The sequence below is a fragment of the Vidua macroura genome, chromosome 2, assembly GCF_024509145.1.
Source record: "Vidua macroura isolate BioBank_ID:100142 chromosome 2, ASM2450914v1, whole genome shotgun sequence".
Taxonomy (NCBI): domain Eukaryota; kingdom Metazoa; phylum Chordata; class Aves; order Passeriformes; family Viduidae; genus Vidua; species Vidua macroura.
The window spans coordinates 101,713,522-101,731,899 of NC_071572.1; the positions used below are offsets into that span (position 1 = coordinate 101,713,522).

The 18,378-nt window shown below is 40.3% G+C and overlaps 1 protein-coding gene across 2 annotated transcripts in view; it reads left to right on the top strand.

Moving 5' to 3' along the window:
• Window positions 1-17,903, top strand: part of ENOX1 (ecto-NOX disulfide-thiol exchanger 1) — a 359,071-nt gene extending 341,168 nt beyond the window's left edge. For both annotated transcript variants that reach the window (XM_053971584.1, XM_053971585.1), the window contains exons 15-17: window positions 10,826-10,928; window positions 13,887-13,972; window positions 16,952-17,903. In XM_053971584.1, coding sequence (XP_053827559.1) covers window positions 10,826-10,928; window positions 13,887-13,972; window positions 16,952-17,083 — 321 coding nt within the window. In that variant the 3' untranslated portion in view covers window positions 17,084-17,903. The remainder of the gene's footprint in view (window positions 1-10,825; window positions 10,929-13,886; window positions 13,973-16,951) is intronic.
• The last annotated feature ends 475 nt before the right edge of the window (window positions 17,904-18,378 follow it).

The following is an 18,378-nucleotide window of genomic DNA, read 5'->3' on the forward strand; positions in this document are numbered from 1 at the left end:
TCCTTCAATTTAAGGCACGTGGAGCATGATAGATTCAGGCAGCTCTGACTGTTGGAGCAATGTCAGAGGAGGGCCATGAAGATTATAAAAGGGCTGGAGCAACTCTCCTGTGATGACAGGACAGTTGGGGTTGTTCAGCCTGGAGAAGAGAAGGTTCTAAGGAGAGACCTTAGAGTATATTCACATACCTAAAGGGGGCTGCAAGAGAGCTGGAGAGGGACTTTTTGGAAGGCCATGTTGGAATAGGATGAGTAGAAATGGCTTTACACTGACAGGGCAGGTTTAGATCAGATTCAAGGTAGAAATTCTTTACTGTGAGAGTGGTGAGACATTGGCACAGGTTGCCCAGACAAGCTGTGGATGCCCCATTCCTGGAAGTGTTCCAGGCCAGGCTGGATAGGGCTTTGAGCAATCTAGTCTAGTGAAAACTGTCTCTGCCCATGGCAGGGGATTGGAGCTAGATGATCCTTAAAGCCCTTTCAAACGAAAACCATTCATTGAAGAGTGGCTCTTGGGAATGTTGAAGTTCCTTTCTCACTTCTGTCACTTTTTTCCCATCCATTCCTTGAAAGCTGGTTGGAAGGTGCATGACTGTGGTGTACAACCCCCAGGACTGCAGTAGCAGGTTTGTGGCTGAAGCAGAGGTGGCCCATCATCCTTCAGGTGGTTGCAGGGGAGTCTGAGTGCTCTGACAAGCCAATCTGCTTTGCACACTGTGTGGGTTAAGCCCACAGCTGCATATGTATAAGGCTGAATGTTATTCCTCACTAGAAATGACAGAATGACTCCTGTATACGTGTGCAGTATAAATACTTGGGGAAAATGCTTGGGGATGAAAGGCTCCACATAATAATCAGATATTATTAAAATGTCAGGTAGCTCTGGGCACTGAAGATCTGTCTCCCTGTGGAGCTCATATGAAATTTAAAGTAAAAAAAAATTTTTGTGATTTGCTGAGTGGGTGGCTGAATGGGTTTTATCATTGTGTCTCAGAGTTCTCTTTCTCCTCCCTCAGATGATCAGAATTCACTGCAATCAAAAGTCAAGTCACTCTGACAGTCTTAATTAGGGACAAGAGAAGTGATGTGATTTCTTGCTGCACATTAACAAAGGGGTTATTGCTACAGCCCAGATCCACTTCAGGCAGCACATTCTGTGTCAGAATATACCTTGGTCTGCTCCCTGTTTGCTCCCTGTAGGTTTAAGCATGGCTGGAATCTCAGAGACTCTGATTTAGCCAGCAGAGACATCTGTACCATGCTAATGAAACTCTCACTGACTTCTGAAATGGCAAACCAGAGCTGGGGTGGCAAAGGGGGGAACTTGGGGAGATTTGATCTACCAGTGTAAAAGAACTTCTGAAGGCTGAGTGGGCTCTTTGATAACATCTTAAACAGCCCCTTAAACTCCTGCTACTTTTCAGGCCTCGTGCTATTGAATTCAGGAGGTGGTCATTCCTCATGCCTGTCGCAGTAAGTAGGAAAGCTGCTGAGCTGTGAACGGTCAGAGCTGCTTGAATCTATCATGCTCCATGTGCCTTAAATTGAAGGAAATGAGAAGAAATGAGTGATGGAAGGGCTACAAATAAATGTCTGGAATGGAAAAGGTGGGGAGTAGAGGCACAGCCACTCCTCACCCCCTGGTACTGGCCCCACCAGGTGCATATCCTTCCTATGTTAGGAGACCCAGAGCTGGATGCAGCACTGCAGGTGGGGTCTCACCAGAGCAGAGCAGAGGGGCCCCTCCCTCACCCTGCTGGACACTCTTCTTTTGATGCAGCCCAGAATACAATTGCTTTTCTGGCCTGCAAGCTCACACTGCTGGCTCATGTTGAGCTTCTCATCAAACAATATTCCCAAGTCACTCTAAGAAACCTCAGCAAGAGTTTGTCATCCTGATCAAGATCCACTCCAAAGGAATAAGAACTACAAAGTGTTTAAGTACTTTTTCATATTCAGATGTGGAGATTACTAAGGTTAATGTCTTTCAAGTACAAAACAATGAAGAAAACCAGTCTCTCTCATAAAACATTTAAGGTTGGTTTTCTCTGCCTATTACTTGTTTTTATTTCAACAAAGTTATTTTCATAACTTCTACAAATCTCAGAAGGGAAACAAACTGCCATTTTTTTCTTTCTCTCTTTTTAACTTTTCTTTTGAAATTGCATCATTCTAGAGGAGATTGCAAGAGTGATATTTGTGCTAAAGACCATTTCAAAGGGTTTTCACAAATTCTAAATCTCAAGTAAATCTGAAGTACCTCCTCCTCATTGACTTCAGAAGAGCTGGTGGGCAAGTGATGCTTTCATTCAGCCAGGCATTGGTTTACTGCAATTCCCTAAAACAGTATGCAAAATGGCAATTGCCTTTTGTCTTGCAAAGCAACCACCTTCACATCACATAAAACATCTGTGTTAAGACATCAGGAACCTACACATAAATCCAGCTTTAGAAAATGAAGCAACCTGATCATACTTTTGAAAATGAGCACGAAGTAACTTTCATATTAGTCATCCATATTTTGCATATGTACATTCCCATAAAATAAATGTGCTCAAATACAATGAAAAAATATAAAGAGATCATTTCAATGAGAAAAACATTTTCAGATTATTGCTAGTTGTCTAAAACTCAGCAGGTGAAAGTTACGATAGTAAAAGCTTTATAATGAAAAAGTTGAAAGCATCTCTCTGGCAAATGGATCAGAAATATAGGATGTCAAAAGCACCATAATACAATTAATCTTCACTCCTGAAAATGCTTCTGTTATGTAGGATAAATCTGATAAACAAACCTTAGATCCATCCATTTGAAGTTTTTCATTTGCAAGGTCTTACATTCACAGCTCTAATTTGTCTACGTTGCTTTTCGTATGATTTTAATGCCAGATAACTTTTCTAGTTTTCAAGTGTTTATTTGTTAATACCACTGCACTCTTAAATTTACAATAATGGTAAATACTGTATTAGTGTATTTGAAAAGTAAATTTCTATATGCGCGTCCTTTAAAAGTAATTGCAATGTGGTATTTCTGACAAAACCAACACTGGCTTCTTGCATAGAACAAAATAAGTTACCAAGTTTATGAAAAGATGAAACCTGGTATCTATAATTTTTAATGATAGACCAGTCATATTCACCAGCAGTGCAGCATATGGCAAATATGCCCTTCTGCCATCACTAGGTAGGTAGTAGAAGGAGAAGGATCTTGTAAGACCCTGTAAAAAAAAAAGTTGAAAAGCAAAGGCTTTTTTAATGCACTTTTGATCTGGTGCTAACTCTAACAGTGGCACTACATACTTGTGAGAGCTCTGGTTTTGGGCAGATGGTTGGGTGCCTCATTCTTTGCCTTATTCTTTTCATATGTGAGGCACCACTGCAAATTTTTACTGTAAACTGAGTTATTCCAGTACAAATAGAAAAGGCCAAGAAACCTCTCTGCATATAGACAGTGTGTCACAAGGCCATTTAACTTAGGGCTAGCCACTTTTCTAAAATCAATTCTTAGGCTGTGAGGAGCCAGGAACATGTAAAATATGAGCTTTCTAGGAAGTAGTTAATTCACCAGCACAAGATAATTCATTTGAAGCAACAAAAGAATGATATTAATCAAAATTACAAGCAATTTTCTAGTCAGAGTATTTTTAGATGAGTAGTCAGCAGAGTCAGAAACAGTCACTGAAGAGGACAGACTGAGAGAAGAGCTATGTAACACACATGATATTTATTTAAGTTAGGACAGTTTTGAGTTACTTTCAGAGTTCAGACACTCAACCAAATTTTCACACATCACATCACAGTGCGTAGCTGATGAAGGGGAACAAGTTAACGAAAGAATTAAAGTCATTTGGCCCAAACCAGGTATTACTGGTTTTGGGAGATGCTGAATCCTGGCAGCCTGACAGAGGCAAGGTGGTCATAGCTCCATGGAATGAATCTGCAGCTACACTGAGCACATACTCCTCACAAGTGTGTGGAAGAACACACATCTACAACACATGCATCACCTGGGTTCATCTATATACACATGGCCAGCCACACAGATCAGCACAAACTCAGCATTCATAAACACAAACAGCACTGAGGTACACAAACAGGTAAAGGTCCATTAGTGGGAAATATATCTGCAGACTTACACATATACACAGTGTGAATCCCTCCAGAAACTGGCCTTTGACTCTTAGGCTGTCCCATAGCTGGCTCCTCACACGCACACACATGAAGTAGTCATTTAGCCATTCCCCAGACTCCATGGTGTCCCCAGTTGGTAGCTTGGACCACCAGGTCTTTCTAACTGCAGCACTCCAGGCTGCAGTGGCTCTCACTGCTGATCCCATTCCAGCTGCTCTGCTCAGATTCCCTCACAGGCCCAATGCACCCATAACAGAGTCCCTCACCTGGGAAAAGAGAAATTAGTTTAGTGGTTGTTATACACTGATGAGGGCCTGACATGACCAGACAAGTGCACTGACCAGCAACCTGGTTACATGCAACCACTCCCTTTTATCCCCTCCCAAGCTGCCATGATCCCTTATTTTCCTGCTACTTCTTCCCCTGCTGAGGACCTGAACTAGGTTTTGTACAACCCCATAATGCTCTGCTCCTACATCCTGTAATAAATCCCGTATTCCTACAGGCAATGTCCCCTCAGTCTGTAGGATGTTTCAGAGAGATGGACTGATGTCATGTTCAGCCCCTGGGGCTGATACTTTCCTGTGACTGCCCTGGGAGGAGCTGGGGCAGGGGACTCTGCTTTCTCTGATTAGGTTATCACATTTTACCCGTCTGTAATGGTGCCTCTGTACTCCTTTGTGCTTGCGGAAATAAGACTTGAATCACAAGTATCACAAGGATGGAGCAAGTGATGGTGGTTGGAAAATCCCTTCTGTAGGGGACAGAGGCACTCCTCTGTTGATAAGGGTGAAGGACTGGGATGTTGCAGAGAGAAACTGCTGAGCCATTGGATTGTTACCTTTCTGTTGCACATGCACATGCCTTGCCACTGCAGCTGATCCTGCTCTGAGCAGGACGTTGGACTAGAGATCTCCCAAGGTCATCTGCCTGATTTTGTGATGCTGTGATCATCTGAGTCACAATCAGTGACACAATGTGAGTGTACTCATACATTGCCACATTTGCAAGGAAATTTGATTTAAGTTAAATTTAAATAAGCTCTTTCACTGTAGCTTAGTTCAACTTGGATTGAATAATTTTGAATTCGCCGTGGATCAGAACATAGACAAGGACACTTGCCCATTCTTAACTGACAACCATGCTAAGATGACAGAAGTTGTTCTGTACCTCAACCTTGCATGTCCCCATAAATTTAATATGCCTGACTTGATGTACATTGAAAGTATTGCAAGACTTCCATTCCCTTGATTGGTTATTGAATTATGCTCCACTCAGGTTAAAACTGCAAGATTAAATTTTCAGATGTAGTTCTGAAGTACATTTAAAGAAAGACTAGCAAAGCAAAGTCATCTATACCAGACTATAGGAGGTTCACAGATAAATACAAATAAATTAAATACAAACAGCTCTTCATGCTGCAGACCAGTTTCTACCCAAGTTTGCAGTCAAACCTGCCTGGTCCTCAATAAGCAGTTTGGGGAAACTCACCTGAAGTCCAAGCCAAGTTCTGTGTGCTCAGAGCAGGTACACATATGCATTTCAATATATTATAGACTGTGGATTTGGTATCATGTGTGTGTGGCTCTATCTTCTATCTATTTTAAAATTACCTTTTATTTCCAAGCTTACAGCATCTCTCTGGCCTGCTGTTAATAGCCTGCAAGATTTTTGCTTATGTTTCAGATATATAGTTTTTTTCTCCTCCTACTCATTTTCTCTCATAAATCCCCTGGCTGATGAGAAAGTGTTGTGTATCCCTTACATCTAACAACATTCAGCAGTTGCTCTGTTTTGCCTGCTGTGACAAACATCAAGTCTTCCCTTTTTCTGCCACTGTTTTAATGCCTTAGACAATTGGCTTTGCACATATAATAAAAATGCAAACTTTTCCAGAGGCTGGTAGGTTTATGGGATTTTTACTGGGCCTTTCAGAAGACACAATATTATTTTTACTCCCTCACCACGTGATTCTTCAGAATTCCATAAACTACAACAAAGAAAATGAGGTCTTTGAAAGAAGTATGCAAGTCATCATTCCCCCTAGATTCAAAGATAATTCTCAAATACTTGGATTACCCAGAGAGTGGAGGGACTATTTCATTTCTTTGAATGTCATTGCATCCTGGGCACATATGAGGTATCTTCAATGTCACGTTCATTAAATCCTATATTCTGCCTTTCAAAGCAGAGTCCTGAACAACAGATGGTATAGAACTGCACTCTGGCCAGAGGGATTTCCAGGTAGGGCAGCTATTGTGCAAGCCCTGTTCAACTCTTGCTCAGTGTTTATGGAGAATATCAAGTCCTCAGTCCCCCCATTTTTAGGGATGCTGGCTAGCATGTATTTTCAGGCAAGAGCAGATATTTTATACTGTCTGCCTTTTTTGCACTAGTTTAAGACTGACCTGAAGAGGATTAATGCTATCTAGATTGAGAACTTTTTATTTAACATCTTACTTTTCCATAGGGGAAAAAAGAAACCCATAAAGGAGAGAAAGACCCAAGGCATCCAGCCTAAATATCTGGAGTTTTCTGATCTGCTGGAGCCCTGGAGTGCAGAGCTAGCCTTTTTTTCTTATAGGATCTGTGACTATCTTCTGTAGAATATAACCACATCTCATCTACTCTTCAGGAGCTTTGTGTCTTTCTCTGGCAAGTGCACTTCTCTCAAGAGTCACTCTCTCATTTGCTGTGTGTCCAGTGTTAGACACAGCTGCTTTCGGGACAGTGAGACCAGGCAACTTTGGAGCAATATATTTGCCCCTGCCTCTTCCAAAAGAAGCCAAGGTACTTGAGTGAATGATGAAAACCAAACTTCTCTCCCACCTTACAGCCAGGCTTTATACATCCATGTGCAAAACTGCTATGTATGACTCTCCACAGCTATCAGCTCTGTGTCAATGGTGGTGTCAGAGATCTGTGGGTGGAAATTAATAGTCCATGGGATAAAATTGTTATTTGCTGTCCTCTGTTTCATCCAGCAAGATCTTCTGAAAGTTTTCCAGAAAGACTGTCTGTTTCTCCCTCCCTGGGAGTCCTGAATGAAAATGCTGGTCCCTGAATGCAAGGAGCCCTGAGTGAAAATGCTGGTCCTGAGGGATATTCTGCAGAACCATAGGGATTTCAATCCCATGAGGCAAATTCATGTATTTGCATGATCTGCTGATGGATTAAAGTGTCATTTGCAAGAAAAAGCTCCAAGCTGGCAATGGTGAGAATATCACACAGAATGGTTTCATTCATACTGAGCAGCTCTGGAGCTGTCATCATCAAATTAGTCCTCTTCATTTTCCAATACCTGAAATGATTCGTGAATAATAAATAGGACCAGGTCCCTAATGATCTCCAGGTGTGATTTAACCTGGATTAAGCTTTTCACACACTATGTTTAGTTCTTGCAAGGTCATTTCATTTCCAATAAGTACCAGTTTGCACATGCTCAGCTGTGTTCTTGTCCTTTAATGCAGTAACTGACAGATGGTAGCAAAATAGTCCTTTTATAATGAAACCTGCTGAAGGAGACTGCTTAGGGCCTCAGAAAAAATAATTTGCCAAATAAAGAATGGTCTCCAGGAAAGAAAGGAAATATGGTAATGCAGTATATATTAAATAATTTTCCTCAGGCATCTAATGATCAGTAGCTTTTTCTCACGTCAGTGAGGTGACCTAACTGGTTTTTTCCAATTATTTATTGCCTTGTTCACCTTTGTACTCTTAAAAGTCTTGTTTCTGTGGGTTGACATAAGTAGTGCCTCTAAAAAAGTGTAAATTAACTGCATGAGGATTTGTTGTAAAGGTTTCATAGGTACCAGATTTGTATCTACAGTATGCTGTCAGATTCTTAAGGTTTTCACTTACGCTATAATTAGCCCAGTTTCTGGGTAAATTTCACACCCATTTTTTAAACCCAATTATGCCATTTCTCTTAAACCTCTATTAATTCCTAGCAGCATTACTACTGAATTCTGATCTACTTTATGTGACTATGCACACCCTGTATTTCTCATGGCCTGTGCAAACTTCTTTTGGCAGCTTTAATACATCAGAGTGATCTAATTTATTATCTTCTGTGAGGCAGATAGCATTGGATGGCAGAAACCTCTCCTTTTAAAGCCTCCAAGAACCTGCAACTTCCTTCTAAAGCCAGTGGTTTGCTGAGTATCTATCTTTGCCACTCATTTCCTCAGGCTGCCCCATAAAAATTTTCTACTCTTTTATCCTCTGTTCCAACATACAGCTAAGGAAGACTTGATGTGACTTCCTTTAGCATACATTTACACTGTCCTATAAATCATACAAAACATTCTGCACAGGCTCAAATCTAGGCATTAAATGAGAATCCATCTGTTCCTTGCTCCCAATAGGATTATAGTTTCTTTCTCTGCATCACTGCTTGACAAAACTTCTAATCCCACCTGAAACAGCAAGTGTGCTGTGTTTGGAGCCTGTTATATCAAATACACATCTCTCTGCTCCCACCTTCCCCCCTCAGGAATTGCTATTTTTAGACTGCTTTTCTCTCTCTGATGAAGTCAAAGTTGCATCTTAACCTATACAAGCTCTGGTGGCATATGCTGCAATTTTCTGTTGCAGTATCACAGAATCTCTCATCCAGCTCTGTTCTATCTGTAACCCCCTTATCATTACTGCCCTCTTGGAGAAAGTCATGTAAACACATTTTATTTCAGTTTCTTGCCGGGGTTTCCTCTCACTGCTTTTGGATGTCATGGCCAGCAGTAGATCAGAATTTGCATTAGCCTTTGGTTCTGTCAGGAGGGGAATCAACAGTGCTGGACAATTTAGAGCATGCTGCTGCTGCTATAATGTGCCTTGTGCATTGCAACACGACAGGAGTGTTAATGTCCAGGTGATGTAGCTGCCAGAGCACCCAGGAGCACTCTTGTTTTAAGAGGGGATCACTGCCAACTCTTGGACTGCAGACTCCCTAAACTAAAACACACAACTAAAAAGTTATTTGATCTCTACTAACTAAAAAGCCAGCAAAGGCTGACATGTGCACAACTACACATAGATCTGTGGCCAGGAGAAACACCTCAGCTGGCCAATACAACTGCGACAAACCCCAGATGACCCAATGGACCCCACGCCTCGCTCGGCGTGAGCCAGGACCTGTCAGAGCCCCTTGTTGCTGGGGGCTGAGGATGCACATGTGCATGTATGTCACTTATGTGCACACAGAGTTCCTTGGCTGACACGTGGCAGCTTGTTCTTCTTTGTGACACGAAGGAGCACGTGAAGCCACGATGCATCTGAGCCATCAGGCAGCTCAGAGCAGGCCTATGAAGAGGATAGACTACGTCACTGGGGGGTTTGGCTTATGTTGTTTGTTGTTTCTTTTTCTTTTTCAATTAAAAATGACAAAGTGTGTGACTCTTTTTACCAGTCTCACAGACTGTGAAGCCTTTAGTCATCCATAAAGAGGCACATTTGACATACTTTGGAGTTTATGCCTTTTTTTAGCATGAATTATTCACACCTTCAGAAATGCCTCAGAGCAACCTAAGCCTAGTGTCCCTCTTCTATTGCCAAAAAACCTTGCCAAAAGTTTTGGAGCAAGGCATCACACCGTGGGTATGTCCTAAATGAGCCACATCATTATACCAAATAGTACATATCTGCTTGCATTTAAGGCTGCCCAGTCCCACACAACCTCCAGCAGCTTACCTTGACTCCCTGAAATAGAACAAGAGCACCATTCCTTCACAGTCCCACCTCACACCACTGTGTCTCCAGTGCCATGCTCTCTGCCTTTGAGGTTTTGCATGGAACTGCTGAGCATTTCTCAGAGCAGATGCAGCAGCGTGAGTCACTCCCTCACCAAGGAACAAATCATTGCACATTGGCTGCTCCATGGAAACAGCCCATGGAGATGCTTGAATATCGTGCGATACACTCTGAGGTTACTTGCATGCCTTGGAAATAATTTATTTGCTTTACATATACCCAGTTACACAACTGCCTGGGTACTTCTGATGGAGCACCTGCTATGTGATCTCTCAGATGAAATGTAGGTGTTTCAGGCCACCTGATTCCAGAACAAACGAGTCCCGAGTAGGAGCCTTGACTTGTTTGCCCTTCATGTTGGTGTTCTTTCAGTCCTCAAGACAAGATAGCTTTATGCAAATCACCTGTTAGGAATGGTCTTCCTGAAATGTGCCAACCTCCAAAACATGCCTGAGAGTTGTTTGGGGTGGGCCAATGCCATGCTAGGCACTGGCTGAAGAGTGTAACAGGGCAGAGGGTTGTGCTCTAGTAGCTAGAAACGTTGTTAGTGACTGCTGAATTTACTCTTATGGCTGTAGCTGAATGTCTCCATCCATGTTCCCTGGAGGCGGTCTTGGTTTACAGCTTTAATAGCTACAAAATGTGAGCTTTTGGACCATCCCCACATTTTATGGCACAATCTCTCCAGCTGTTATAATGAAGAAGCACTAGCAGCAAAGTTATTTCTTATTCCTCAAGCAAAATTCCTCTTCTTGGCAGCACTTGGCATAAAGGTAGTTCAAAATGTGTCTTAATATTCTGCAAACAAACCAATTATTTATAATTGTCTTGTCTTTAGATGTGAATTAAAGTAATGATTTTTTTTATATAGTTGAAAGGAAGCAGACAAGTTTAATCACGGTAAATGAAAACTATATGACCACCTGTTTGTTTTTTTAAACTTTATAGGAAATCAATGTATTGACAGTAGCATTGGTCAACCAGGACAGAGAAAAAAATTCAGAGAAACGAAGCCCAGGTCTAAAATCAGAGAAAGAGGCACTGTTAATAGGTAAGATAACCCCAAAGAAGATTTTTGAGAACAAAATGCCTTCTAACAGGTTTCTGTTTTGTATATATGTTTACACACATCTTTGTGCTAATACAAGTAAAAAAGAAAAAAAAAAATAGAATTTTTTTAATCTGTGTTCAGAGTGGCTTTTAGTAAGAAAAAATCCTAAAATACAACTGAAATTTGCCTTTCTGAAAAATTCTGTAGTTTAATGAAAGGATTTCAGGTATGAAGAAAATTGCAGAATCTGCATTTAGACTTGCAGCATGAATGTATGATGACTTTATTTACATCAAGATTTAGCAGGCCAGAGTTGTATAGCTTGTTATATGATTATTAGACAAAGTGTTGAAGGAGAAGGTGATTGAAATAATATTAGTAAACTACCAAGCAAAAAATACATATACTACATGTATTAAGCAAGCCAGATTTATGCCTGTGACATTAGGTGAGGGAATTAGTAATATGAATATTTATAAAGAATACCACAAGGACTGTCATACCCTTTACCTAGAATAAATTTTTTAAAATAAACTCTTAAATAGTGCCTAAAGCTAAAGCTTATAGGCAGTGGGCCAACTAACTGGGATTTAGCCACACAGAACTGGCTGTAGCCATGCCACCCTTGGAGAGAACATGCCCTCTTTAGACCCACACATATTTTGCATTTGGTTTCAGTGGGGTAGGTTTTCAGAGAGCATGAAGACCCACAATTCCAAAGTGTATCCTGTGGCATGGTAACAGAAATGTTGACCTGAAAAACAGGTTTCATTTCTTTGGTTTGGTCTTTTCACAAATCGGTGGTATCCTGATAAATGATAGTTCCAAAACTACCTCCGTTTGTTTAAACTTAACTCATTTTCAACACCTAGGCACCAGGAAGATTGCTGGCTTATTGCTGAGGCACAGATTCAGCAATTCACAAGTTCAGTTCAGATCAAAGAGGTCATTTAAAAGTGAAGAATGCATTTAAACGTTTAAAGTGCTTAGTACACAAACTCCCTGTGACTAGTGAGATGCAAAACAGTGGAATGTACAGAAATGTATGACTTGATTGAATTCTGTTTGTTATAATTAAACCTAAAACTTTTCATTGCAGGGGCCGTACTTGATCTTTTCAAAGTTCATTCTGTGAGAAAGCAAGCATGGGATTTTAAGAACAGAATAACAAACTTCTAGGTCACTCACTGTTTGACTGTAACAAGCAGTGGCAGTGTCCCAGAGTGGGTCCTGTACATCTGCTGTTCAGTGGCACACTCAGATAAACAGAATAACCTCAGTTAAGATATTACTGGTCATAATACCACCACAACTGACTCACTGTTGCAGTCCAAAGATTAAAGATCCCTCAAGATGGATATCATGTTATCTCTTCCTCTGAGGCCTGATTAGATGTGGCAAGGGAAAAATGGGCCTTGCCTCCATCTATTCACTAAGTTTTTCTGTATTTTAAAAAATGCAGTGTTGTCTTAGAGGAAAAGAGCATAAAAGAAAAAAAAAAAAAAGTTGTCATGGAACTCCAGTCAATAACTACAAAATATTGACAAATTACTTATTATTTACATTATATAAAAGAGCTGGCTTTGAATGTCCTGAATTGACAAGCCTCAGGAATCACATAACAGATGCAATGACACTGGTAAAATGTGATTTGAGTACAAATTAGATTTCCAGTCATCTCATCCAAGCGTGATGGTCTTGACTTCTGCTTCTAGAGCTCTTGTGTGGTTACCTGTAGTCACCCACAGCACAAAGAAGGTCACTGCTGCTAGGACTTGCCATAGTAAAAAATGTATTACGTGCCACTGCTTTTGCAGGAGCAGTAGTTTGTAAATGCTGTTTGAAAAGTGGAGGAGGAAAAAAAGGTGTTCTTTGCAAAGCCAGTCTAAAATGTGTTTATCAGTTTCAACCATGGCCAGTACTTAGGGAAAAATGAAATCCAAGATTATCCTAATTCATTCAGCATCAAGAAAGCAGTATGGCCTGCAGTACACAAGATACAGTGACCCATTTTTGTCATTTGTAAGCATTTTTAATCCTGGTGTTTATGATTTAAGTATAAGAAACTTCCCCTGGGGTGGTTCAGCTAAGAAGCCCATCCAAAGAGAGTTGAAAATATTTGTTCAGATTCTTACAGTTCAGCTCTCCCCAAACAGCAAGTAACACACATGCCATTTTGTATTTTCAATGTTTGCTTAGAAAAAGAGAAATTGGATAGTGCTTTTACTAGCAATACTGATGCCCCAAATCTTGTTTTCTCTGGTCATCATTACTAATGCTGTCACTTGATTTTCACTGCAGAAAAAATCTCTAGACTTAGATCCTGACTCCTTCTAAACCACATTTAATTCCCATACCTTTTATAATCATCCTGAAACAACAATGAAGATAGACAGAACATGCTCTCTCTTAAGAAAAAGTAAATAAGCAAATATGTCATAAAGCATTTGTGTTTTCAGCAGCATTTAGGGGTAATACAGATTAAATACTTTTCATAACCAGCATCTGCATAATTACTATAAAAATTTGAGGGAGTGAGAGTTCTGACACAATTGTATGAAACATTTTCACAACAGAGAATCCAGTGAAGGGGAAATAAACAATAATTTTATCATTACAATATCCACAATTTTATGTTGGTAAATCAAGCATAAAATTAGTAGTTGAAATGCTCCCAGTAAGGCTTTGTTTAGAAATTCCTTTATTCATCAGTATATTATCTTGGTCACTTACTTGCTAACTGCTGTCATTCCTGAAGATGAGCTATTGTATTTAGCACTTTACTATGATTGTATTAAAAATGCGCTGGTTTGTTATGTTTATTGGATTGTGCAAGGAAAACAAGAATCATAATTCATACTGAAAAACATACAAGAACAGACTCTTCAGAATTATTTTGCCTATTTTAATGATACAGTGTCTGAGGTAATTTTAACACTATGTTTGTTTTTAATACAGGTATCATATCCACATTTCTTCACGTCCACCCTTTTGGAGCCAATATAGAGTATCTTTGGTCTTATATGCAGCAGTTGGACTCTAGGGTAAAAAAAAATTAATCAAAATCTATTTTCTCTTTAGAAATATTGTATTATTCTTTACTGCAGGTTAAACTCTTCATGCATTTCCATTAGAAAGATAATGGGATATGGGGCTTGGGGGTTTGCAGTCTTTATTCATTTGCAAATTACATGCAGTGCTTGTGTTGAGGTCTTTGCCTCGAACTGTTTAGCTGTCCTTTGTGGCACAGAAGAGCAGAGCTCTAAATGGCAAAGACTAGCGGCTGATTTTATGACACATGATTCTGAAATATAGCTGCAGAGAAAAAAAGCAGAACAAGAGGCAGGTGTGGCCATGGCCATCAAACTGTGCAGTTTTTGGAGATGGCCCTTTATTCTTTGAAAAGTTGTAAGTTATGTGTCACACTAAACTGAACCTTCATGAACACAGGAATGGACCATGTTGCATGTCCTTTGTCTCCATGTGGGAGCAGACATGACCACATAAAGGAATTGGGTGTACTAATTTCAGTGAAGCTGTGGCCAATACAAAAGTAAGGCCAACACAAAACAGTGTGCAAAGTGTTTAATGCATCCGTTCATACAGTCCACAGTCAATAAATACCTGTAGGATAAGATTCTTTGACTTTTTAATATCTGCTGTAGAATGAGATGAAATCAAAACCCTAAAGGGGCCTATTCCTCTGCACTGAATATTAAGCAAGTCACAAGTGAGAAGCTCAAGTGTGAAATGATCAGGTGAATGGTACTCCAAGTGCTAAGCAGCGGCTCTGCAGTCTGCAGGGGTCACCCCATGGCCAGCCAAAGCCCTGTCCTATGTCTGCCAATACTTGGATGATGGTGCTTTCCCAGATCTTGCAACACAACTGCTTTGATCCTGGTAATGTTTTGTTCCTGAACAACTCCCTCAGCTCATAGCTAAGATCAGCTTCTCACTGCTTTGATGAGCTGCTTCATGCTTCTGGATGATCCTGGATGCTTCCTCTGTTTCTATGAAAAAGTGTAGAGCTAAAAGCAGAGGAGATCCTGAACTAGAAGCTCACTGGAATTACAGCAGGCTGCATTGATGGGTGAGGAAGGATGATGAATTTGTTAGGCACTGCCTTCAGGCCATAGCAACTCAGGTTTGCTAGTGCTTTACAGCCCACTGCCACCCACAATGAAAAGGGAGTAGGGGATGGGGATGGGAGAAAGAGGTAGAAACTGGTGAATTTCTTTTTTTAATGTCTGGTTTTATCAAGACCTGATGAATTCAGAGCTTCACACCTCCAGCCATTCTTCTGCTTCTCCGTGCCCGTGCACTTTGCTTAGTCTTGTCCTGCATCACCCAGTCTGTCCAATCTCCTCAGTTATCTTTCAAGTCCTTCCTTAACACGGCATTTGTCTAAGTTTCAACTGTTTTTTTCCCTGGATGACCTCTCCAGCTCTGTATCTCTTGAGCGATGAGAGCAATCATCCAAAATATGGACTCTCTGGGCTCCAGCCCTGCTGCTGCTCATTGCTTCTCCCTAGTGAGTTCTTCAACATTGTCACCCTGCACTGCTGTGGTCCCTTCTTATGCATGGCTGTGCGCTCTGCCCTTGAGTTTTTGCTCACGTGAGTAACATGTGGGCTTCTGTGAGGCTGCCAGGGTCAAGCTCTTGACTTGCAAACAGAGCGCTCAAGGATGGAGCATTGTCTCCCATCTCTGCAGCTACCTCTGGACCTACCTACTGCATAATAAACACAAGCTGCAAATTTTGACCTCGTTGGTGTATTTTGGAAGCAACTGCTTGTTGAAACAAATTACTTTTTAATAGCGCGATCCAGAGATGCAATCTCAGAGATGAATTTCAATTACTTTCCATGGTTAGCCTGTCATTCCTCGCCTGAACAGGAATGATAAGGTCAGCATACCCATGTGGGCTGAGGGCTCAGTGCAGAGCTCAAACACATTACACAAAAGTAACCAGACACCCACTGCTGCCATTTGAGTACTTAAAAGATGGATTGGATCACACTGAGGCTTTAGACTGCCTCCAACACTGAGTTTTGGTGCCACCTTTAACAAATCATTTAATCTTTCTGCTGCACTAACCTCTACAGAAAAATAAGAGGCAATAAATATTTTCTCTCCCCCTTGGGTGTACTGAAGTATAATTAGCCCATTTTATGTTTATATACTGTTTTAAAAAGGAAAGGTTTCTCCATGGAAGGTTTCTACTAGTATGAATAAGTAGAAATATCATTTCCAGATATGCCTTTCAAACTATGGAGATACCTGTGGATAACAGGCAGCACCCATAGATTTCTTTGCTGTTCCTTTCATGACCACCACTTTAGAAGCAGTAGGATAAAATGGCTCATATTCCATGATTGTTCATTTCTTTACTTCCCTACTGATTATACCAGGAAGGTTGCCTTTGTGAAAGTGTTTTCTGTAATGACAGCATCTTGCCCATTAACAAGGTGAGCAGTCATTAAGGTTTCAAAATGATAAAAAATATCCAGAGTAATGCGGAACTGGGAGCTTTACTGCTTAATTATATGGGGCTGCTGAACTGGGTAAGACCAAGGGAAGATGGCTCCATGGATAGTCAGCCTTCAGTAACAACAGGGAGCTGATTAAAGCTTTTTTGAAAGAGAAAAACCGATGGAGCTGGGAGAAGCATTCAAAACCACATAGGCTGAGAAGAAGAATAAGGTCCCATCTGCTTCCTCCTCCTCACAAGAACACCCATGACTGTAACTTTTAGATGGACTTCACACCACACTGTGGCCACAGCCCCAGCATGGCAGTTGTCGTTGCTTTACAGTGGGATACCATCTACAGGAGCAAAATTATTCCTTCAAAGAATCTTCACTTGCTCTGGAAAGTCATACCAGGCTAAGGTTAAAAAAAAAAAATAATGGTTGGTTGTTTTCATATGGCCTGGATTTGTCTCCCCTGCACCCCTATTACATCTTCTTTACAAGCTATAAAGCAGCTTTCTCACTTTAATTTTACCTTTGTTTCTTTCTCAGATCTCTGCAAATGAGATAGAAATGCTTTTGATGAGACTGCCACGCATGTTTAAACAAGAATTCACTGGTGTAGGAGCAACACTGGAAAAGAGGTGGAAGTTTTGTGCCTTTGAAGGAATTAAAACTATCTGACTGTGACTAGTAATGAAGCTATGCAGAAGAAGAATTCCTAGAGCATGGCAGGGTTATAAAGTATTAAAGTAAGAAATTTGGATTTGGGCACATAGTAGTATGTTTTCAAAGTTATCCAAGCCTAATTTTAGTTACATTTGTGACGTTCTCTTGTGAGTGGAAATGTAGTTGTGCACCAGTTCCTAAAATAAAATAAAATTTTTAAAAAGTTTCAAAATGTGACAGATTGTTTCCTATGAAAACTGAAGAAAGCTACCACAGTCATAATGATTTCAAAATACTACATGTCCTACATCTAAGAAAAGCTCATTGAGCAAACAGTTAAGGAGAAAGATTGCCCAGTTATGGTCGCTAAGCTACAGCGATTTATATGTAATATGTAATAGAACTCATTAAGTTTTGTTATAGAAAGTTCTTTCTGTTTAGTAAGAGAATTGAGTAATTTTACAGTGAGGAAAAGCATACCAAAAGAAAACTTGAAGATGTGTCTGAAGTTATTGCATTTTGTAAATTAAGTTATATGCTGTACCAGGGATTTTTGCCTTATTGAAAGAGGCCTGAAAATGTGATTGGAGTCCTCAAGAATGCTTTATCAAGAATATTATTTTTCTAATGTAACTATTCTCCATTACAAGTTCTTTTAACATGGATTGCATATCAATTTTCATAAACATGTAAATAAGGAGGAAACCAGTGTTACTGTATTGTATTTGGTATGTAACATTCAGGTTTATGCATCAAAATAAATATTCAGTTGCATTACTGTTACAAATTTTATAGCAGATATATTAATTTTTATCAATAAATATGACTTCTACCATATTGTTTGCATAAGTATTTCTTCTGACGTTATTGAATTTTAATCAATCCAGCAAGAGTCTCCTGGACATCTTTCCCCTACCTGAACTACTAATTGCAGATAACTTTGTTACATGTATTATAAATCAAAAAAGAGCTTGCAATATTAGCTAAGATTAAAATAATTTAAAATATTGGTAAAGGAAGTACCAGCATGGACCTTTGATATTTTTCTTCAACAAGCAGATGGGTGAAAAATTAACACGTTCAAATTTCCCATTTTCATTGTTGTGTTGGATAAGAACTGCTGTGGGTTGGAAGCAGCAGCCCCCTCTTTGCCACAGCCCTGTGCAGGCAGAGGAGCCAGTCACGAGAGAGGTGGTCCCATGAAGTGGGGCACCAACAGTGGGAAATATGGAAAACTGAAACATGCAGGGAGTATCCAGACACATGTCAGAGTAAGGTTTTTGTCAGGTCCTTCAATAAACAGCAATTAG